Genomic DNA, 24,054 nt, shown 5'->3' on the forward strand with positions numbered 1-24,054 from the left:
TATTACTAAAGGAGTACTTTGGTGAAGGCTGAAACACATTGAAACTTGTCTAAAAATTTCTCATCTCATCTAGATTATCACTGATGCAACAACGAATACTGGTATTGCGCTAATTAGAGACTGGTTGTAGGATGATTATATATAGTAGTTTCACTTGCACGTTTCGTTTGACGGTAGCGTAGTATATGCCTTCAGCAGCGAATGAACTTTTTGGCCATGTACCCAACACAGTGGTGAATACCGGCACATACAGTAGTGCAATAAGTTTGTAAAAAAGCACTTGATTACTGATTACGTTGCAGAATTGGTAAAATGGTAAATAAAACATGTTCAATTTTATAGATTAATTTAAAACATAAAAAGCTAAACTGTTCAACCGGATAATTGCTACTGTATCTTTTTATTCGTGAGTTTTTTTTTTCGTTGTAAATAGTCAGCTCTACTCCGAACCACCACTCGTTGGGCACCACTCTTTTTTAACTCACGTTTGCATATGAAACACTTAGTACTTCACGTGTGTTCTATGCCGCAAATCGTAAGCAAACAATGCAATACAAAATATGCTGCATATCCTTTCGTTTGCAAAAAGCTCTTTGCTATTACTTTCTTTCTCTCTGGTGTGTTGAACATTTGTTGACGCAAAGGCACTATCGACCATTTTGCAAAGAGCAAGGTGAATGAAATGAAACTAATGAAGTACACGTTTGTTTTTGAATTTTGCTCACCCCGTCCCCCATTTGGTACGCCCGGTGCCTTCGAATACCGATTACCACGGGTTCGATTGTTTGTGCCGACCCCCTCCCGGGTGGGGTGAAAGACGGTGACGGTAAGGGAGGTGGCGACGGTACAACGGTATCCCAAACTCCCCAGCGCTACATCGTGGAAACAATTACGATGACCACGGTGACCGAGCGACGGATCGTGCAAAAGGATGAGTCGCTGCCGACGCTGCCAGAAACTGCTCCGGCCAGTATCGGAGCGAAGGCCGGTTCGCCGGTGGTTAGCTCCACACCCACAATTATGCCTTCCTTATCCACCACGCTTTCACCTATCGTTCCAGCAGGCAACGAAGGTGGTTCCACCGCTGTACCGACGGTGGCAGGAAGTGCTAGCACCACACAGTCCTCCCTAGCAGCTAGCCATGACTACCGATTGCTTCAGCAGCAGCAGCAACAGCAGCAGCAGAAGGGTATGCGTACGGGACAGACCGGTGGGGAAGGAAGTGCCTCGCAGCAACAAACAGCGACGAGTGGTGGCGCGGGCCAGTACGAACCGGCCAAACATAAGCCGTTAAGTACGGCGCAGGCGATAAGTGGTATCCTTAAGGGAGGTAAACTGTGGAAAAATGAACAGCAGCATCATCCGCACCAGCAGCACACTCAACAGCAGCACCAGCAGCAGCAACAGCAGCAACAGCAGCAGCATCAGCAGCACCAGGCACACCAGCAGCAGTCAACCGTTCAGGTGAGCTAATTTTCAACATCGCCGGTAGGCTTTGAGCGTGCAGATTAATTTAAATTAATGCCACCGTTCAGGGGATGGTGAGCGCGCGTATTATGCTGCACGGTGGGCATTTTCGTGGGTTTGTTGGGATAAAACTAGCTGTTTTCAAATATAAGATTATGAATGTAATTATTTGTTATCCAGCAATGACCGTTTTTAAACGAGCTTTATTGTCATATACTTCATCATTGTTTCAAAGTAAACGTTATAGCATTGTTAAGTAAGTTCCAATAACTTTTAAACAAAAAGTGGTTTGTTTGTTTTCGCTTTATGTGTAGCTTTGCGAGCTATGGTTAATAGTGAATGGAAAAGAAATGGTTTCACCTTATAAATGTCTTCGTTTATAATGGTTTTATTTCTAAAAATATATAAAGTTAGTTAGCAAAACATAACATTTATGCAATAGGTAATAGTAACAAAAGGTTTTTAAATATCATAGTCAACAGGATTAGCATAAAAAGTGTTTTGAAAATATTAATTTATTTCTTCTAATAACTTAATTGGCTCTAACTGATTGGAAGGATAGTTTTAGCCATTCAATTACAGTGGAGCGCCGATTATCCGGGTATCTTTTATCCGGCTGTTGCATTATCCGTGCAGCGCGGAAATGACAGTTCCAAAGGCGAGTGACATATTAGCTGCAAACCGGTGATGACAAGAAAGAAAAGCCTCAATAGGCAATTTACTCAAGTTCGATCAAATAGAACAGATTTATTTTTCAAAGCGCACCTAAGAATTTTAACATTTAGCTTTAGGAAAAAATCCACCCATTACACACTAAACACTAATATTTATCAATAAAAAATGTGATATTCGCTTATCCGCTGGGGGCTGATCCGATGAGCACGGATAATCGGCGTTCTACTGTACTTTCAACCGGACAATTATGGAGTAGTTATTTTCTTGATAATATTTAAATAGTTATGTCAAACTGTAGCATGGTTTCTTTAAAAAAAATATAAATCAATTTTTCTCAACGCCACTTATTTGACCTTATATTTAACATACAAATATTATATTTTTTTCATAAAATCACGTCGTTGTTTCTGTAACAGTTAATTTTTTTTCTGTATTTTTGTCATCATTGTGAATACAATGTAATTCTCTTTTCCTATTAGAATAGCTATTGCTCATGTTAATAAATTTCTCATAAAAAAACATTTAATTTAAAAAAATAGCCTGATAGCTTTTTGAAACATCGATTGATAAAAAATGAGGAAAATTGTATATCTTCTACGTTCAACTTCTAGTTAATATAAAGTACTAGATAGAACCCTAACAAGATTTCGATTCTTCCCGGTTTTATCCTTTCAAATGCCCGGTGTGCATTGATATGCGGGTTAATGGTTTATATCAAATTGGGTTTTTACAGAACAAAATGCTATCATTAACGTTTAGCCGTTAAACATTAATGGTACAAGTTAAATGCGATTTGTGTTGAAACTGATGGTGTTTTGTTGCGCAGCAACTTGTCTTCGTGTGGCGCCCGTAAGTGCGGCACAAAATATTTTTAAACTCCGATAGTATAAAGCATGTAACTCTCCTATCGCCATTCATGCCATCGCCATACACTGGCTATAAGAATGGCAGTAATATCCACCATCCCAAGTGCCTTTGATGGGATTAAGCGCACACGTCAAATTTCATTTTAGTCAAATTGCCAATATGCCACGTTTGGTGGCGCCAGTTTTGAAACCTTTACACCAAGCTTTACCATTCTAGGTGTTTTTTTTGTTGTTGTTTTGTTTTGAGGTCTTTTTTGCCTAACATTCATTGGTATGGTTCCACACGGCCGAAACCTCGTATCGGAAGAGGCTCAAAGTGCCCCCGAAGGATTTAGTGGTGTGTTGGGTTCTCACCCAAAAAGGTATCCAACCCAAGGCTTTCGTATGGGGCTGCCCTCTCTCGTGTATTCGGTGTATTATTTCATCATTTTTTACATCCAGTGCCGGGTCCTGTTGTAGAATGTAATTTATTACTCCCCGCGTCACGACGAAGGACATTGAGAAAGGAATGATGTAACCGGGTAAAGCAGATTCCCCGAGGGGAGGGGAACCGGCCGGGGAACGGGAAAGCGTGTGGAGTGTTGGCGCGAATGTCGACTAACGTACCGGTAATAAATCAAGTATTTTTGCCATTTCCCTCGGGTGGGCTGGAACAGAATGGTGCAGACGAGAGTTTCGAGATTGAAGTTGGTGTGCGAAGGTTTTTTTTTCTTTTTCGTTTGGTTCACCACTGACAGTGGAAACTAATCGGGAAGCTTCGGGATTTCTTTTTCTGACTGCACTGAGCTCCCGCATTGTACACGCTTTAATTTATGATGAAAGCAAATCTGGCTACCACTTTTGTGGCAATAACGGTCTTTGCTTTTTTCGCCCAATCCATTTTTATTTTGTTTAATAATTTTCTAACAATTACCCGATTGGTAGCGTCGTGGTGGGTTGCTTACTGAAATACGTACCATGGATATAATCATCGTAAAGTAACAAAGCTCACAATTTCTCTAGACCACAGACAAAAAAAATTGTACCAACGATCAAAATGATGGTGAGAAAAGTTTTCCAGTGGGCGGAATACGTGACCCAGTTCTCTTGACAAGGACGAACATCGTCGGATTGAATCATAAAAGGACGAAAAACGAAAAGTAATGAGTAATAGCAAAAGAGAGAGAGAAAGAGAGAAGAAATACTGGCTAGAATCGGCTTCGGTGATGGTATAATGCTTTGAAACATCCTTTTGTTGATAGAGGAGCTGTAAAAGTTTTCTTTGTCAAGGACAGAAAGACAACAATATTTTAGCGTTGTCCTGCCCGGAACATTGGACCCCTTCTTCCTTATGCTTCCTTTTCTGTGCAATTCGATTAAAACTAATGGAGCAAGGTTGTGTAATGATGCAGCTGATGGAATGAGCTGTAACAAAGTATGATAAAACTACATTGGAATTGGAAGATGTTTAAAAATTAATTTGTATTCATTATAGATTCTTTATTACATATTACTGCTGCAGAATTGAAGAAATTAATGGAACTGTAACGTAATAAAGATTGTTGTTTTGCTAGATAAGGTAAAAAAAAACATTTCCAAAATCCTTCAAAATCAGGTCTTGCAAACTAAAAAAATATCTTGAATGAATAAGGTTTTAATAATTCCATTACACCATTAGAGCTTGCAAATTGAGAATCTGAACAACGGTGGATGTTTTCCAACCGGCGAAGAAAGCGCACACAAATCGTGTATTTGCCGGAGGGTTCTTTATGTTAATCCATAATACAATTTAATGGTTTTGCATCGTTCTTTGCTAGAATCTCGAAACCCTCAAACGATGCGAAGGGAAACAAAGAAAATACAAACTCGAGATTCAAGGCCCTGTATTTAAATTCTTTCAGTTGAAATCGTTTTAACAGCTTAACATTCTTGCACATAAATTATTATTTTCTGTAGCACGATTTATAAACTTTTAATTACCCTACTCACTCGTTGGCAAAATTAAAAGAAAAGAAATATTTGACAAGCTGCATCTTAATTTTCATTAAGTTTTTCATTTTCATGCATCATCTTAAATGCACAGCTTTAAGGAAACCGTTTCATAAGTTTTCGCACGATAAGACAAACATTCATATTTTAAAGATGATGTAAGCGATAATAATCAAAAGGTGGGACTGGCAGTTTTTTTTTATTGTGTGGGACAGATAAAATAGAAAAATACACACGGCAGAGAAAATCCAGCGGAAAGGATAATATGAGAGTAATATGAATTTTTCATCCCGTCAAATAGCGGTTTTATTAGCCCTGGGGAACGTGCTTAGACTGCAAATGCGCCAATATTTATTATGATGGTATCGATTATTTCAACCCGCTTACAACTGCCGGTCGCTTCCGACCGACTCTTTCAACCTTGGTATCCTTGTCGATGAAAAAGAATTTTATGTTCCATTAACTGCTACTACCGTCGCCGGATAAGTACCGTTTTGAAGTAAGGAAAGCTCGAAATTCTTACTTTATCGTGAGTACTTTGCAGTGGGCGATAAGAGTGGAAAGCGTTTTGAAAAGATGAGTATCTCTTCCGTTATTGTGGTTGGGCTATGTTTATACACGATTTTCACTTTCACCATCGATGGATTGTACGTATTTTCTTTTTTTTTGCGGTCACTATGAGGAACAATTTCACGGTTTTTTAATGTTTTTTTTTTTGTATTTTTGATTTTTTTTCAATCACACTTCTCAAGTATGATTGTATATAAAAGCTTCAACTGAGAGACAGTAAGTAAAGCAAACGATGTTAAACTTCCACTCCAGCAATTTAAATATCAAACATTCATAATGAGTTGGTGGAACAGGGGGAAGGAGTTTATACATGACTTTTTTGTTCTACCCGTACACGAACTTCACATCGTATTGTGCAACAGGAATGGTGTGAATAATTAATGATTTACGATTTAAAAATAATCAATACACAGAACAAGACCATTTACTGTGTGACATGGTAAATTGACAGCTCTCATTTCCGAAGATGTCGGCATTCAAATCGCACGAGGAAGGTTATTGATGGTGCCGGCAATAGTACCCTACTCACGCTGGTTTATTTATAGAAGGATGGAAATGCAATATATGCGGTAGTTTCTATGTACTTCCAAAAATAAACTATTCCGAAATGAGGCTTACAATCGTTATCATTAATTCTAGTAGTAGTTTTCAATTTTTAAATCAATTTATGTATAAATAAATTCCAAATGGGAAAAGCTTTCGGCGTATAATTTAAAAATAAAACTCGTATAAATTATTACCTCAAGCAATTACCGATAAAAAAGTAGACACGTTCGGTGTTGGTTTTCTACGAAGAGTTAACATTTTAATTGATGCTGGATATTTGCTATTTGTTGATGACATATTTTTTAATAACAAAATGGTTTCTTCGAATACTCAACAGAACGACGATTCGACGGCAGTGACATCGGACGAAGAAACGAGCTCAAAGCGTTCGGTGCGATTCAACGAAGAGTCAACGATCCGTGAGGCATGCTGCGACGGGGAAGTGCAGTCCGGGTTGGGCGAAGGTGAAATGGGCACCTGTCGCGCCATTAACTACATGTCCGACACACTCAAGCGCCATTCGTCCGGATTGTTCCACAACGCTTTGCGGCCCAACTCCGCCGTACGGCAGCTCTTTCCTAGCAGCGCCATTCAACCACTGCTGACGACGGCCATTTCCGGGGCGGGCCCTACAACACCAAACACGTCGGTTTCGTCATCGGGCACGGCCTCAACTGCTCCGCTAAACACGCAGACAACAACCACAAACACGGCACCCGGTACAGGTGTGTGTCCTGCTGTTACGATGAACGTTGGACATGCGACCGTGTTGACGCAGGAAGCGCTGAAAGCGTTCGACGACTCGAAAAAGACAGCTTCGATGCCACCGGGCCTGGTACATCAGCACAGTCTCACAAGCAATTCGGGTAGCATGAGCAATATACCGAACAGTGCGACGGCGGCTTTAGCAATGTCGGCCACCGCCGGTACGGTGGTGACTGGCAGTCCAGGAGAATCGGACACGATTCGGCGTTCGATCGAACGAAACGCTTTGCGAAGGTCTCTGATTAAGTATGAACCAAAGTACGTGTGAGAGTGGGGAAAAAAGATAGCACGAACACGTGATTTGATACATTTTGATTAATGTTTTCTCATTGTTTTGCAATAGGAAAAAGATCCCGGTGAAGGATGTTACATCTCTGGAGGAGCGTATCCGGCAGCTAACGTGCGACATCGATGATCCGATCGATGAGACGGGTGGAGGCGAGGGCAGTGATCAGGCGGGCGACGGCGATCTCAGTGAAATGGAACGCCGCGACAGCCCGGCAGGTGAGGAGAATCCACAGCAGCCGAAATATCTGCCCGATAAAAGCTTCTCGCCCAGCTCGTCCGCTTCAAGCTCGAGCAGCGGTTCGAATGGTTCAACCTACAAGAAGATCACCGATCTGTTCCATCGCGATCGACGGCAGGAGAAGATACCGGAGGCAGACGAAAACCCGATTGTGATCATACCGCAGGTAAGGAGTCGTTGAGCCTTCGCTCGACGGCGCGAAAGCATCGACCGTGGAGACACGGAGCTAAACATCATTAACTGTTTGTTCCATATTTCCTTGGCAGGACTGCCGTTGCCCGGCGGGTCCGGACATTGGAATGGGTGTTCAAATTCAGGGTGCACACACGCAGATACATCAGCCTCCCCAGCAGCGGCATGTTGATTCGCGACGTCAGTTCCTTTCCACGCTCGCTCCCCTAACGGCTTGTGTCGCAGGACAGCGTGACGATCTGTCGTACTACACGCTAGCCCATCCGGGTGACCGTAGCTCGATGGCCAGCTCGCAAAGCACGGAGTACAGCATCGGAGATATTGATGCGGCACTGCACGATGACGATGGTAAGAAGGTGGCACCGGATGTGATTGCCGGTACGCCCGGTCAGGAGTCGGACGAGCTGGCCGCCTTCGTGCAGCAGGAAGGTGCGCGTACCGAGCGTTTGAAGAAGCGGTACAGTGCTGAAACGTCGACTTCAGCACCAGCCTCCGGTGCGGGTTCGGATGACGATGAGCAGAATGATTATGGCTTCAACTCTCGACCCTCGGTGCGTGGTATAAAGCCGCGTTTTGGTTCAACGAACGAAATTTTGCAACAAATGCAAGCACAACTCGCTGCACCAACACCACCGCAGGTAGGATTGCTACTAGAAGGTTTAAACTTTGATTCGATTGTAGTTCCCTTTAAATTGTTCTTATTATCTTCTTGGTTAGGAGTCGTTACAATGGTCTCCAAATTTGTCCGTTGAGATGTTGCGTTATTTCGCTTGGCACATCTCATGAGATCCTGAATAGTTAGAGTTTTTACGAGGCCGTAACGAATAGAGTTACTTCTGTAAAAAACTTGGGAGTAAAGCTGAATGCAACACTCTCTCCATAGTGGGATTGTAATACAAAAGTCCAAGAAAACTTTGGAAGTAATTGTTAGGCTATCGTCAGGACTCAGAGATCATCAGAAATCAAAGAATTCGCTCGTGTAGCAGTCCGTTGCTTCTTGACAGGATATCAATAGACCCTTTTATCCTATCTGATGTCGGATTCTTGAGATAGACTCCATATATGCTAGAGATTTCCACATTTAGTCTAGCGGTCATGTCTCCTTACACGTGATCTCAATGTCGCTTGCCTCCCTTGTACATCCTGTAATATCCTATTTAATTCGAACGAATTCACAGAAAGACAAAACGTGATTTAATTTTTATAAACTAAATAACTTTATTTCTTACTTCCGCACTTGAAGATCGCTGTTTTTTTACTTCTCCAAAGTGCTCTCTACTAAGTATGCAAGTTAATTTTTCGTGATATTCATCTGGCAAACAAACGATTTAAATATTAAATACCACAAACTTAACTGTGATCTTGTACCACCCTTGTTTCTTCATAGACCAAATCTCAATCGACTACCGTTCCCGCACAAACGCAACCGATTCAATCGAATACGTTGCCACGGCCAAGTATGCATGTGGCGGCAGCTAAGCAGCAAATCACCACACACCAACATACCGCCTCGTGGAGCTACTATCCGGCCGTCGATCCAGCCACACAAGCGAAGGGAGTCGCCCATCAACCTCAACCGGCTGCAGCAGGTGCGGTACAGCAAACTGCAAGTAGCGCAGTCGCTCCTGCAAATCAAACCAACATGCTGGCTGCCGTCGATCCGCACGGCAATTACTACCACATACCGGTGCAGACGCGGCACAGCTATCACGGCCAGGAAGCAATCTATCAGAACTGCGCGAACCTGCCGCTGGGTGTGCAGGCAAGCGCCGTACAGGTGCAGTCACATCAGATACACACGCAACACCAGGCCGTACACACGGCACATCACATTCACCAAATGACTGATACGGCGACGTACGGCAAGTTTGCCCGTAGTCCAACGCGTCGACCCGAATCGCCACCACCGTTGCGCAACTACCATCAGACGATGGTGCTGATCCCGTACAATGCTGAAACGTATCATCGATACACGGCCCAGGAGCAGGAGAACTATCGACGACAGCACAACATCGTCGAGTACCAGCAGGTAATACTATCCAGTAGTACTGATCTGATATAGGCTTGCAAAAGTTGATACAAGCGAATCCGCATAGTAATTCTTCAATATTTTTGTATCGTCTTCGACAGGTCACTCAACAAACGATTCGAGTTCCGGTCGGTTATCCACTGCCCGGTATGCAATTGCACGTAGTGGCGGCCGGTGCACGGGCAGGTCTTCCACCACACTATTCCACACTACCCCGGTTGGGAACAAACACGGCCCCAGTTAATGCGGCTACGGGGACGGGACCATCATCACAGACGGCAGCACCACCGCCACCGCAAGGCAAACCACCCGCCTACTCGCAATATCCGTCCGATGGTAAACCGGGCGTTAAATTCACGGAAAGAGGTGCCCCTGAAGGTGCGGCCAGCGTACAACCATCAGATGCGAGCCAACTTCTCTCCCCAACTGGGCAAGGCCATGGTCCACCGGGAATGCCGGCAAATCTAGCGAGCTCTGCCACTACTACTGCCGGAACTACGGCCGCCGTTGTATCGTCGGGAGTGAGCGGTCAGGGCACGGGTGGTGGTGTAGTGTCCACCCAGACAGGTGGTGGTAACATGCCGAACGCACCGCAGCAAACCCAGGGGGCTGTATTTTATGCCATGAACGTTTGACAGGGTGATTAGATAAAGGTGACAATACGGCTCGAGCGGGGAGAGTTGGAGTTGAACGGAGGGTGTGCGGGCATGCAGCGGGAACAGGAAACGATTGAAACGGATGATAACGAACAAGTGACGAACAAACCATTGGCCAGCTATCACTCTACTGGAGCTGCCCTATAATGGACGATCAACACCATACAACGATGTATTACCAAAAAAAAAAACAAAAGGTTCGTTGCTTAGCAGAAAGCATTTAAATCTTTCGTATGGCAACGTAAGAGATGCAGCAATGAATGGCAATTATAGGTGTGCGTGTGTTTTGTTGTGAAAAGCGATTTGCTACGTCCAATATCAGAAACCGTGCAAATTTTTGTGCAAATCTCGTGCGTGAAAACTTCGTGCGTTGTGCGTTTGTATGGTTCACATACAGAGAACAAACGAATAAGAATGCGTGTACATACAGTGTTGCGGGAGTATGTGTTTTTGAAATTAATCGCATTACGTTTGGTGGCATCTGTTTCTTATACTTCTGCTGTAAGATATCGTTATTCTACCGCGGCGTTACACTAGTAGTGTACTTCACGGTGGTGAAGTGATGCGATGCTTCGGTTTGGATTCGGTTTCATACTTTCAACACTAATAGCTAGGCGCTATCGATGATCGGTGTACGATAAAGTCACCTTCTCCTTCTCACTCCTTCACATTAAACCACCACCATTCGCCACTCCGCTCACCGCCTAAAAAAGGCTAACGCATATGATCGATTCGATTCATCAGCACTCATCGGCACTGATACACGCAAAACGGGTCTGTTGTGCGTAAAGGATTAAGGGTGATGGAGTAAATGATTATTGCGATGTTTTTGAAACACTCACCACACACGATAGAGCTGTTTTCCTCTTAGTCGCGTACATCCTGTTCCACTGTATGAATGTACCCTATCACCTTCTAGCCATGGATGTATCGAGTAGATAGAGCTGTGGAGTATAGAGAATGAAATGAGAGCTAGTTAATATGCTAACCCAAGAATGCTCAATGCCGACTGTTTGGTGGGTGTTTTTGAACGAATGAAGCTAAAAATCGGTAAAGGAACGGGGAGAAATAATTTATCTCAAACAGGGGGTAGCATTGTGTAAATAGGATAGGAATGTAAAGGATCGAATGTATAATAATTTCGATCGAATAATAATTTTTAAATAGCCAGTTTACGTTTGTTTTCACACCATTTCCGCGTGTGAGGCCGGGTTGTTGAAAATCTGTCTGCTGATCAGTTGATTGGAGTTTTGGAATGAAGTTGTTTCGATGATGATAATGTAAAGAAACGAAAATACATTTTGAAGCTCAAATTTAGTGCACTCCTGCCTAATAGAAGGGAGTGAGAGCATTATAGCAGGACAAAATAAATCATCCATAACAAACACATTTGAACAAGAGAAAGGCTGAAGATACGCTAAAAGACATGGGCATGAAAATGGGCCGATACTATTTAATGGAAGCTCTTTAATTATTTAACTAGTGCCAAAGGATGCATAGACCAACCATTTTTTTTTTTTTTATAAATGATTTTTTGTTTTTTGTACTCTTAGTTTACGAAAAGAAAATTGTCATATTTGACAGTTTAGTAAGTTTTAACATCCTTACATGCTATGCTGGTGAAACGGGTGTGTTAAATTATACGTTTTTTGCACTATTTCACTAAGCCATGCACACAATGTATACACGTAAAGTCGAGTAGCCGATAAGTATATTGTTAAATTGCACCAAAGATGCTCTATCCAAACACTCTCTCACATTTACACCCAAAAAAAATACACACACACACGTCAAGTAGAAAGGAGATAATATTAAACTTCACCATCTATCGATACACTTACATGCACGAGCTTTCTGGTCCGCATCGGTCGCGGCAACAATGTTCACATTGTTGTCTGTGTGGAAGCGGACAAAAAATCACAAAAGTCTTCGGTTTCGTTAATGTCCCTATTGAATTTGAGTAGTTGTATGATATGTAAGAGTTTACGCTTTAGGTTTACCAATTGCTTCTTTGCTCGATTCTGGCTACATAGCCTGTTGCACACAATTGTTTCGGTTTGTGCAACTGTGAAGTGATCGCTACACGTTTGCAAAGCACGAGTACGATCGAGCATGAGATGAGATGAGCTAGCGTTTTTATATGGGAGGTTCTGGAAAATGCAAATAAATCATTCCACATGCATCGATACAACAAGCATCATTCATTCGCCGACAAAGCATATAATCTAAACAGGCGGGAGGAATTAATTAGATAAGAAAGCGTTTGTAAATCGCACAAAAACAGAGAAAAAAAACCGAGAACATTCAATAGAACATGTAAAAGACAAGAAAAATCAATCTTGTAGAGTAACAAAGGCAAACAAAAGAAGAAAAAAACAATAAAAAAGCAAAGAAGAAACAGTAGATACACACAACTACTAAAGAGAGTATAAATAAAAACACATAATAACAGTGCAAGTGCATGACAAATTGTAGATGTAGAATTGTACTTAGAGAACAGAAATTTTTTGTTTTTGTTTTCCTTTTTGCAAAAAAAAACACAACAAAATGTAGCGTTCCAACTATGAAAGCAAGCATGGAATGCTTACAGAGCAAAACATCCCGTTTAGGGATGTTAATAAGTAGAGAAAGGACACGAGAAAAAAAACTAGGAACAAAACCAATAGCTTTAGTTCAGAAGGTTAGTAATACATAGTAGCGAATGAAGGTGAATGAAGGTTCAACAGTAAGCAAACGGTTAGGATGGAAACAAAGTTTGCTCTCATTAGCGTGGGTGATAGATCCAAAAGGGGTAAGTAAGTGTAATGAGATAAAATTAGAACAACAAAATAGTGTAGCGTAAAACCAAAAAACCAATATAAAGTCAAACCAACCAGACATGCAAATACATAACCATCTTACCCAAGGTATATATATACACACACACACAAGCAAACAGACAAAAAAACAAACGAGCAAACCACATATATAAACTCAAGTATATATGAAAGAATATAAATATATATTTAAAGTATTGCATTCAGGATGGGCAAGTTTGGGTTGTAATTGAGTAGAAGTTAAGCGCAGCGAAAGTGTTTGGAACGCTCGTAGAAAAGCACATTTGTGTAACAAAAGCAAAGCGCAAAACAAGCAAGCAGAACAAAATGGCCTCAAGGGAAGTGTTGCAAAATGCAAACGCTACAAGCTAAAGAAATGTGCATTTCAACAAAAAAAATAAAAAGTACACAAAATGAAACAAAAGCGAACAAATTGATCAAAGTGTCCGATCAAGTAGTAATAGGAAGTGCTGTAAGAAAAACCAAAGGATCGAGCAAAGGAATGAAAGAGCAAAAACAAAAGCAAGAGGAAAAAGAAGCGAACAAATGTTGATAGGAAAGTATGGAGCGATTTATGCAATGTGCGATGTGTTTTGGATTTAGAATTCAAAAGGAATTATAAGATCGTTTTAAGAAAGCGTCTCTGAGAAATGAGACCACTTACATTCCCCGTTGATTGTTACAAAGTGTGTAAAGAACGTAAACGTGTTTTTTTCTGGGTTGAAACTTTGAAATTTAGATCAAGACAGTGCAGCCGTCAGTCGATGAATGAGAAAAACTGTACCGGTCCGAATTGTGCGGGGCGCCGCTATGGGTGAGGTTTAAAACGGGACGGCAACACACACAAAAAAAACCTACAGGGACATGACAGTTTGTAACAGCCCCCGGGCCATGTGGGAGTTTTACGAAAACTATCACTGAGCGAACAAGCAAAACGAAGTTAATCGAGATTGAGAAGTGAATGGTGATAAAGCATGCCGCAAGTCATGTCGCAGAACAATTTTGATTGGATTGGTGCCGAGGAAAAAGGGGAAAAAAGACACCGGAATAAAGATGCGTTAATCTTCGGTTGAAATAATTGTCACAAAACAAATAAGCAAGGTTTGTTTCAATTTCACTTGATCTTTTTTTCCCTCTTTAAAGGAAGTTTTAGGTCCGAAAATCGATAAACTGTTATATTTCAACGTTTGGGTTCATTGTTATTTAAATTTATTTCACAGATTTCAACTCTCGAATATGTTTTTGAGGTCAAGGCAGTGTAGCTTTTTTTAAGTCTACGACGGCTCAACAATCCACCCACATCGGTGTGGAACGATGGTAAAGAAAGAAAGAAAAAAAAATCAAACAAAAACCGATCATCGGTTTGGTAATTTGCTTGAAGCGTATCCGGGCATTAATCGGCAAAACGTCATCACTGTTTGCCGTTGTCAAGATGATCGTCACACGAGCTATGTGAAGATGTCAACTTTCTGCAATTGGGCTTTCCAGGCGAGGCAACAGAGCAACACATTGATTGACTGCCGATAAGCTAAACATCCGACTATAGGTGAGTATGTTAACGAAAGATGTAAACATAAATCTATTTTAAACATTTATATTACTGCTATACGTAAACGGAGCGCAAAGATCAAAGCACAGGTATTGCTGGAATAATATTTTGATTTGAAGGGTATTTTTAATTATTTGAAACTTGAAAAGCCTAACTGTAGTAGAATATAAGGGTCTACATCATGGCGAAATTTCCGATCGAAAACGTATGACATGAATGAACTTAGTTCTTCAGAACAGCCACATTTGACATAATATTACTTCGATATCAAGGATATTAAGAAATGACGATGGAGTACATTGAGCCAATAAATGCGTGTCCGGACAAATCCAGATCAAGCTTGGAAGAGAATACTGTAAAATACTTAAAATACTCAATTAAAGATATTTTGTAATCGATGGTTTGGGACAAGGAATCTTGCTTGCTTCTTTAAAACGGAGTTTAGTTAAGTTATTCAAACTTTTTTTAGAAATTATAATGGTTTTTCTGGATCTTTCCTAAAAATTTGCGGACGATTTTGGATGACTACAATGATGCAATGATGCCACAATGTAAGAGAGACTCTCTCTTCAGTGATTTCCTTATCCGAGTTTCTATAAAGTGATGCCGGTGCCGAATATTCAATATATGCGACGTCGCAACGTTTGTACATCTAATGTCTAAGGCATGACATAACTAAGCAGATAGTTTGCAATAAAAAACTGCAAAAGGCTATTGAATTTTTAGAGTTCTAAAATCGTATCGTGTGTAACGGTGGGAAATGTCCTGTGGTACTCTACTCAGAGGCCTCTGTAACTTACTCTTATGTTGCTCTAATATGTTCGCAATAATTGTATTATCTTTACCATTTTTTTTAAGTACTTTTACCTTTCAAAAATGTTTTTGCAGTTGTTAGAAAAGCCAAAAAAAAATAATTTTAACTTTAGCAGAAAATATCACGCATTTCATTTAATGAGCAATTAAAAGAATATTAAATTAATCACATGCGTCAACTCTGTTACCATATGACCCAATTTCCCAGTGACCTTCCTTCCAGTTTTTTGTTTAAGTTGGTCACTCTCCTTGCGAGTGTCTTTTAAGGAAGTAGCCACGTTTTATGTAGCTGTTGCTCCTGTTCTTCAAGCAAAAAAATGGCAACGACGGCTCAAAACCACCACCACCAAGATAGTATAATCTCACCAAGTTCCACAATTGTGTGGGAAGATGGTGCTAGGTGACGTCATCGTTGTCACCCAAAAAAATGTGCTACGGCCGGGAAGCAACTGAACGGGTCCACCCGATAGGGTACCGAGACAGAGGTGGTCCGAACCTTCATCAACACGGATAACGGGTTTGTGAGTAAGTGTTTGGCAGTGTTTGGCTTTCGGCGCTACGCCTCCGCACATCTGCCTTTCTCTCAGTACACGCACAGTTCACAGCAACGGTCAGTTTTGGCAAACGATTATGAAATCCGTTTGTATGGCGGGAACTTTAGCTGTTACCTCATCAGGCAAACGTGAGACAAACGAACCAGCTGGAGCTGGAGCTTTGTAGGGAAACTTGCTCCACCTAGCCCGATGACGATGACGACGACTAGCTGCTGAGGATAGGAAGGAACTTGGTTTCGTATTCATTTTGGCGACGAGATTTGCAAAACCATCCCCGGTGCGGCGTTCGTTTTTAGAGACCAAAAACGTGTAAACAATTGCTCGGTTCCACGGTTCGGTTCAATGGGGGGAAGTCTTCGGCACACTTTTTGGCACTTATGAATGGAAGCCAGTGGGCAGACAGCGTGCGGAGTGGGAATCTCAGTTGCAGATGTCCCATTTCTTTCACTTTCTTTCAGTCACGATCAACCGTTCTCTGTTGCTCGTTATGCGAGAAAGACTCTATTCAAAGGGTGGACGCAGTGTCCAACGCAATTTGATCGTATTTCTCCCAAGTCAAAGGGTCTTTAAGGCAAAGGAGTGATCTGCGAAAGACAGTTTTACTCCGTGTGCCGAGCAGTTCGGAACGATCGCGAATCATTGTGTTTAGTGTGTGGAAAAATAGATTAAATCATAGTTTGTCGTTATTTGCCAAGTGTTGTTATGGTAGTGTAAAGTTACAATGGTAGTTCTATTCGACGGATAGACTATCGAACTCAAACGGTACAATTGTAAGATGGAGCTCTCTCGCATGGTTAGTGATATTTATTAAGTGCAAAATCATTTAGTGTAAAATAATATTAGGCTACTTTAAAAAACCCTTGTGTACTTATCGAATGCTTACTGTGACATCACTCAGTGATCTCTTTGTTCCGTCAGCTCTAAAGAAAGGAGTTGTGCTATCGTATTTAAAGTTTAAATCTCAAAATAAGATATATACGCATGATAGCTTTTGTGAAGCTACAGCAGAATGTAAAGTGTTTCTGTCAGTTCCATACACGTCAACCCGTCATCATCAGTACGTTATATAATGAATCATTAAAATATGTTAATTTAAAAAAAAAAAAATAAAAATAAAATAAAATAAAATAAAATAATGCTTTCAAAAAGTGAAAAATATAAAATTTAGCTGACGAAATGAATTCTAATAATCATTTTATTGTTTAATATTTTATAAAGATTCAACAGATATGAAAAAAAAATCAATAGAAACTTTAATAAACTATCCTTACCAAACGATCGTAAAATGTTTACTATCAAAGATATCATGCAGGATAAATTTATGTTTATGACAATATCGTATTATTATAGCAAATCTGAGAGGTTGATTAGTGATCTTATTAGTTCATTTGCAACATATCATTTAATTGATCATTTAAAATTTTATTAGCCAATGAATAATGGTTATCCTGAATGTTCGAATGTTTTTTTGTGCTGCGTAAGAGCATTCCGTATTATGACTTATTTTTATCACATAGACGGATAGTCAGTCCATGCTACGAGGAACGGTCCGGATGAGATTTGATACCCGATCCTCTCGTGTGGAAACGGCGCCGTAGATCAACACCCCAAATGTTTTATTGATAAAAATATGCAAATTGCAGGGTTGATCGTATAATTTTTACCAGTGAATTGAATGTTTTATTTCCGTAAAGATTTATTCAACAGCCAAGAAAAAAAGTCTCGAAGATCATCAATAAAGTTCATTAACGTGTGTGCGTTTATCCATTAAACGTTGATCGTGAGAATAAAACTTTCATAATCATGTAATTTGAATTCATTCCTGCGATCTTTGTGATGCAAATTTACTATTTACTGTTATTTTAGTTAAGCTATTAGAACGATTTTAACTGGTTAATAATAATTTTAAAAAATATTTCCATTTCAGTTATCCAGATTGATAGTGTTTGGTTGTTTCGTTCATCTGTCCGTGTCCCTACCATTTTCATTTCCCGACGGTAGTAGAAGCCTTTCCTCCTCCAGCACTTCCACAGCAAATCGGCGCCAGGAAGCATTTGAAGGGCGAAGCATTCGTGGCAACGATGGCACATCCAGCAAGAATCATCCAGGAAGATTTCCCGACATTTACAGCCGTTACCAGGTGCATGAGAGCGATCCTGATCCACCTGGTGTAAGACCAACGGTGGGTCCATTTCTTACACGTCCCGGATCGATCACTCCTCCTCCGCCACGGTACACGACGAGATCGGATCGCCCAAATGCAGCCTACAATCGTTTGCCGCCAGCGAAGAATGACGAACCGATTCAGGCCGAACCGGCCACAGACTATGACGATGGGGACGATGATGATGTGGGCGAGGAAGGGGAACAACCGGACAAACCGGTGAATGCAGCAACGGTTCCGATCGGTGGTGGTGGCGGCGGTGGCGTTCCCTCCAACACGGTGAACAATCTGTTTTATGGTTTCAACGACAAGTTTGGAGGTTTAGCGGGTGGACTCACGTCGCTGTTCGGCGAAAATAGACACAAGTTCAAGTACAAGCGACGAAAACCGGGACAACCCTGCATTCCCTACAGCTTATTCCACAAGCTCAAGTATGGCCGCGATCTGCAGGGGAATCCGGTCGATCCAAAAACACTTCTACCGCACCTAAACTTTGTCTTGGCAGACGTAAACTATTACGCACCAAGCAATAACTACGGTGGTGGTGATCATGCATCAGATACCGGAACTGGTGGCGCTGTGTTTAACAACCATTATTACGACGCAGTTGGTGGATATCCTTGCCAGGGCATATCGTTTGGTGGTGGATCGCCACATAAACCATTCAAACCACATCGACCACACGGTGGCCCGCTCGGATTCTTCGGCCAGGGTGGTCTGTTCGATTGGGTATCGTCAGCGGATCAGGTACAAGGCGACGAAGGTGTCGGTGGAACTGATGGAACGAGTGGCAATCGACCAACGGTGGTGTTTAATCTGAACGATGCAATTGACACAGTGGTAAGTGTGTGACGTTACACTCGTGCTTTACCCTTCATCTAATGTCCACAATCATTGTAGGCTACCAACTGGAAACCGGGTGAAAGTTTTCAAATGATGATGGGAGTCATAGCGAACTTTATCACACAGGTCGCTGGCGGAGCGGCAGCACCGGTGGCGGACGCGGCGTCCGATGTGCGTAAAATAAATCGCGAATTTTTCAGTCTTTTCGGTTGAAAGGAAATTGTTACTGTTAATTGTTGTTTATTTGTGTAGAAATAAAAATAAATAAAATACCATGACAGAAGGAGAAATAAATAAAAATTTGATTCCAAGTGTGTCTATTTTGTTTTTTGTTCCATCGAATGCGGTACAAATGGAGATTTATTGGTTGGAATGACAGAAGTTGAGATTTCACTATTCTTAATTAGCATTCGATTAATGCAATTGGATGATAAAATAATAATAAATAAAATTATGTCATAAAACAAGAGACATTTTAATTTAAAATTAAATTTGAAATTAAATTCCAAACGTTTAATTCGAACAAATGTTCGAAAATGTTGGTTCGTGTCTTCGACAATCCAATAGATGGCGCTACTATATTTCTCATGTATATTTCGTTCAATTTAAACTACCGTTGAGCTCGTTGCAAATAAAACGTTTCATTACGACATTATTATGCAAAAGATTTACTCAACAAAATACTACTTAACTTAGCTTAACTAAATAAATAGTATAAAGTTACAAAAGAATGCAGTATTTTTTACATACACGCTCAAACACAATTATTCACATCTATAAACATAAACGAATTTTAGTTTTATTTTACTGGCTTTTGGCTGCTATTAGCACCTGGGCCACTAACTGGCCGGTTTATGCGAAAAACGGCACCGGTTCCACACGAATGAAACGGGTATCAATTCCCATCCAGACCCATCTCCTACGTAGGAAAGGCTGAATATCCAGCTAAATGGTGAAAATAAGTGTAGTAAGCCAGAAATGGCCAGCATGATCTAATGGGTCGTTGTTAAGCCAAGAAAGAGAGACAGAAAGTGTTAATAAAAATAAGTAATTTCTTTGTGAGCACTAAAGCAGTGTTGAGCTGATTGTAAAAAATGACCTGTTTTATATTTAAATATCTACATAATATAGGTTTAAATAGCTACATTTATATAGGTTGTTTTAAAAAATGAAAATAATAGAACATCGCATTTATTTTCATCTTTTTATAAAATGGACATACATTTAAAATAAGTGCAATATTTTGTAAACTAATATAAAGTAATTATTTCATTTCTCCACACGCTCTGTAACCACCAACTTGGCATTTCATTGAGCGGTGAAATAAATTTTTGGGACGTGTTTTGCTAGTTTTATATAGGTTTATTTTGAAAGGCTATGATGCCTGTACATGTAACTAACTAAAAACAAAAAAGGCGTACTGCACTTCCACCGCTGGTGGAAGCGAACACACTTCCCGCGCTAGACGGCAAAGTGTCAATAAAACGTGCTACGCGGTGCTAAACCAACAGCCATGCAGGTTTCACCGTACCTGTCCGTGGTTCAATGTCAATGTCCACCCGGTTGGGTGGGCTCACTCGAGCTAGCAAACGTTTCACTTCCGATTCCGCTGTGCGCCGGCGTGTCGTAGAAAGTGAGTGTTCGAGGAAACGGTGACTAGACGAACTAAGTAGCTTAGACTATCCGATTGTGGTAACTGTCGTAGTTTCACAATGTCCGCGTCTAGATGTTCTAATCAACCCACGTCACAACATTGGACAGCACTGTTACGGTTGCTGGTGGTTCTCGTTAGCCTTCCAACTCCCGGGCAAGTGTTGCTTACCGAAGCCAGCGTATCCTGCAATGCCATTGCACGGTGGCCCGCACTGGATTATAAATCGGACCGTGCATTCTACCCACTGATGGTGTCGTTCTCGCGCTATCCATTCCACGATGTGTACGAAGCGAATCCGGGAATTTTACCATCAACCAAACACACGGTAATGGCTGCTGCGGTTCCCATCGGCGGTCGGCCAGGATTGCCAAAAGCACGTAAAAATTTCTTCACGACGAACGTTGACCAACAGCAACGGAACTGGCGACATCATAATAGTCACTTTAAAGTACCGACCAAGAGCGTGTGTCAAGGTTTGTTGTATTTGCCGCAGCAGATGCAAGTGTCCGGTCGCCGAATGTTACCGCTGAAGATGCGCAAACTATTGAAGTACTGTGGGTTTATTTAACTTCCATGGGATGATCGTTTGGTGGATTGTGGTGTTGTAAATATTGTGTAGACGTAAGCAATAAAAATATTACTATTTGTATGTTTTGATTTTGTAAATGCGTTAAATTTGTTTCTATATTTCTTAATATTACTTAGATATTATTTATATTAAAGAGTTTAGTAAATTGGTAATGATGTTCACTTCTGGAACCTTTCTCTCTCTTCTCTCTCTCTCTCATTCTCTTGTTGACTTAACGAACTGTAAGGTCACGCCTTACACGCCGATTTCTGGCTTATTAGACTTATTTTTACCAGGCAGCCGGATAGTCAGTCCTTGCTATGGGATTTGATCTCCGGTCCTGCCGTGTGGAGCCGGACTCTTACTATCAATATAATTGGAAGATCTTCGGCTATCGGCTATCAGTACAATTTCGTTACCCAGCAGTGGGGAGAGACCGATTGTAAAAAATCATCCAATGATGGAGAAAACAAGATCATGCCACTCTGGTTTGTTCTTACATTTTCAGTACTTAATCTTTGTCAGGCACTCTTTCAGGATCTTCGGCTAAGATTCGCCTTGATTGTATCGAAGAAGTGAAGAGGCCTCTTGCTACGTCTTACCACCATCACTCTTTAACTAGTCTACAACAGTTTCCTAGAATACCTTCATTAGTTAAATTCTACTATTCTACTATTAAATACTACTATTCTATCTAAAATTCTTCTTAAACTCTACTATCTTGTACTGCAGTTGTCAAGTTCTCCGTACGTTCTCTTAAGTTCTCTAATCTAGAGTCCTTTAAATCGCTCATAACTTTTGTCTGCCATTCCTGATTTGTCCTTGTGGGCGTTCTAGGAAGACTTCGTGGAATTGCTATTTCGATGTCAATTTCATGACGCAACTATTTAAATGTATTAAATACGCATGTATTTAAATTGCACCATAATAGTCCACGCTAATTTCTCGTTATGTTGTAACCTGTATGCTTCACTAAAAAAATGTTCTAATAATTGTGGAGAATTTTTAAAGACCGATAAAAGAGTGGGTGGGTATATTCCAGTAGAAGCTAATCATGTCGCATACAGTGAATGAGACTGATATCCAGCCGCTTTTGTGGAAGTATACGCAGTAAGTATAAGTAAAAAGTACGCAACAAGTAATAGTTTAAACAATTCATTATATTATATTAACAACATCCAGACATACGTCACTGCACATTCATTCCAAAGTGGCCATAATTGCCGTGTTCCGTGTTCCATTTACCCGGCAATATCCTCACAGAACGGTAGACTAAGTTCAGGTTCTCTAGATCTCTTTGCCGCTCCTACGTTTTCGCCCGGGAAAGGCGCAGCAAACAAATCCCAGAAGGTCCGGATCGATGCGTCTTCATCCTTCGCCGACGCTACCAAACCAGGGTCGCGCAGAGTAAAGAAATCGGCAATATTGCCCAATATGTTAGGTCCTTGCCCTTCCGGACCTGTACTAGAAACAATACCATCAGAGTCGCCGTTACCGAAGATGTTATTAAAAAAATTTCCCCACGGTGCACTGGCGGCCGGTGCAGCACTCGCTACAATGCCATCGTTCGACGGTCCACTGTTAGCAACGAGTGGCCCGTTCCCGGGTCGGCGTGGTACATTTAACGGACGCGATCTTGCACGTCCAAGAGGATTGCACAGCCGTCGACATTCGGCACAGTTGATCGGTGGTGGAGGAGGCGGAGGCGGCGATGGTGTGGCCAGTGGAGCGGCTACCATGCCAGGCGAGGAACGATCACTTTTGGTACGGCGTGGGCGTCCCGCTCTCTGCCGCCTGTTGGCAACCGTTGTTGGGGCGAGCGTAGTCGTTGTGGGCTGCACCCGCTGGCGGATGGAAGAGATCGCATTCTTGATCGCATCAATTGGCCTTGCTTGCGGTTTGTTTTGCATGCGACGCCGCACATCTTGACGCTGGCGGCGACGATCGGTCACATTGTCGGTCGGTTTCACTCCACCAAAAGGATCCGTCATCCGAGGATTGTTTCGATCGAACACCAAATTTCTCACGGCGCGGACAATTGATTCGTGCGGACTGCGGAGTGTAAGGGAGTGGAGTTTGTGTGCGGGGTAAGCAAAAGAGGGCCAGTCATCGGGTCGATCGAGCATCGGGAAGAGAAGAGAGAGAGAGAGGGGGAGAAAAAAAAGAAACAAATCATTAGTTTGGTTTTGTGTAAGAAATGGCACTTCCGTCATCCGTCATCCGGACAACGTTAGCCACATTTATTCTAGCATTAATTGGAAAAGGCACAGAACACATTCATTCACTTTCTCCCCGGGGATTGGTATACACAAAATGGAACGCTTAATCTAACGCTACGCGCGATGCTGGGTATGTGTTGTTGCTGTAAGAGGGGAGGAACTGGCACAGGTCACACGAACAACGAGACGAGAGAAGAGGGCACATTGATGTCGGATGAAGGGGGCCGGTTTACAGCAGTCTATTACAGCATAGTGAACGGTCTAAATATTCGTCCCAACCGATTAAAACGATAACGTTGCACTGAAAAAATGAGTTAGGAGTTAGGAGGTTATGTTAAAACACACAGCCCATGCGTGGTCTTCCGGTGTAACACAGCTACGGATTCATACTTCCTCTTGCCAGCGAAACCAGCGGGTTATCGGCTTTGTCCGCTTGCTGATCGTCCGATGCGTTGGTTTTGCGGGAACGTTTGCTATTGCCGGCCCACGACTTCGGGATGCATTTGACGATTTTGGTGGGGCAGGTGGGTGGGTGGGCCGAATTCGGGGCAGACGTGGATGCGGATTCATACGTCGAGGGTGGCTGAACGATCAGCTGTTTGCTACTGCCAACG

General features: G+C 41.8%; 3 protein-coding genes across 6 annotated transcripts in view; all 3 read left to right on the plus strand.

Annotated features, from left to right (window-relative positions):
• Positions 1-13,479, plus strand: part of LOC125761250 (uncharacterized) — a 65,322-nt gene extending 51,843 nt beyond the window's left edge. The window contains exons 6-11 of one of the 4 annotated variants that reach the window (XM_049422199.1): positions 818-1,464; positions 6,430-7,115; positions 7,201-7,549; positions 7,650-8,213; positions 8,963-9,604; positions 9,706-13,479. In XM_049422199.1, the coding sequence (XP_049278156.1) occupies positions 818-1,464; positions 6,430-7,115; positions 7,201-7,549; positions 7,650-8,213; positions 8,963-9,604; positions 9,706-10,239 (3,422 nt within the window). In that variant the 3' untranslated portion in view covers positions 10,240-13,479. The remainder of the gene's footprint in view (positions 1-817; positions 1,465-6,429; positions 7,116-7,200; positions 7,550-7,649; positions 8,214-8,962; positions 9,605-9,705) is intronic. The other 3 variants (XM_049422200.1, XM_049422201.1, XM_049422202.1) reach the window with 3 other exon arrangements.
• Positions 13,480-14,162: 683 nt separating this feature from the next.
• On the plus strand, positions 14,163-19,309 carry LOC125761288 (uncharacterized). Its single transcript, XM_049422282.1, has 3 exons — positions 14,163-16,785; positions 17,920-18,996; positions 19,057-19,309. Exons 1-3 carry the CDS (start codon positions 16,768-16,770, stop codon positions 19,210-19,212), a joined length of 1,251 nt encoding a protein of 416 aa, XP_049278239.1. The 5' UTR covers positions 14,163-16,767; the 3' UTR covers positions 19,213-19,309.
• Positions 19,310-20,612: 1,303 nt separating this feature from the next.
• LOC125761320 (uncharacterized) lies at positions 20,613-21,379 on the plus strand. Its single transcript, XM_049422326.1, has one exon. The coding sequence runs from the start codon at positions 20,712-20,714 to the stop codon at positions 21,219-21,221; it is 510 nt and encodes a 169-aa protein (XP_049278283.1). The 5' UTR covers positions 20,613-20,711; the 3' UTR covers positions 21,222-21,379.
• The last annotated feature ends 2,675 nt before the right edge of the window (positions 21,380-24,054 follow it).

Source organism: Anopheles funestus, chromosome 2RL, assembly GCF_943734845.2.
Source record: "Anopheles funestus chromosome 2RL, idAnoFuneDA-416_04, whole genome shotgun sequence".
NCBI classification, from domain to species: Eukaryota; Metazoa; Arthropoda; class Insecta; order Diptera; family Culicidae; genus Anopheles; species Anopheles funestus.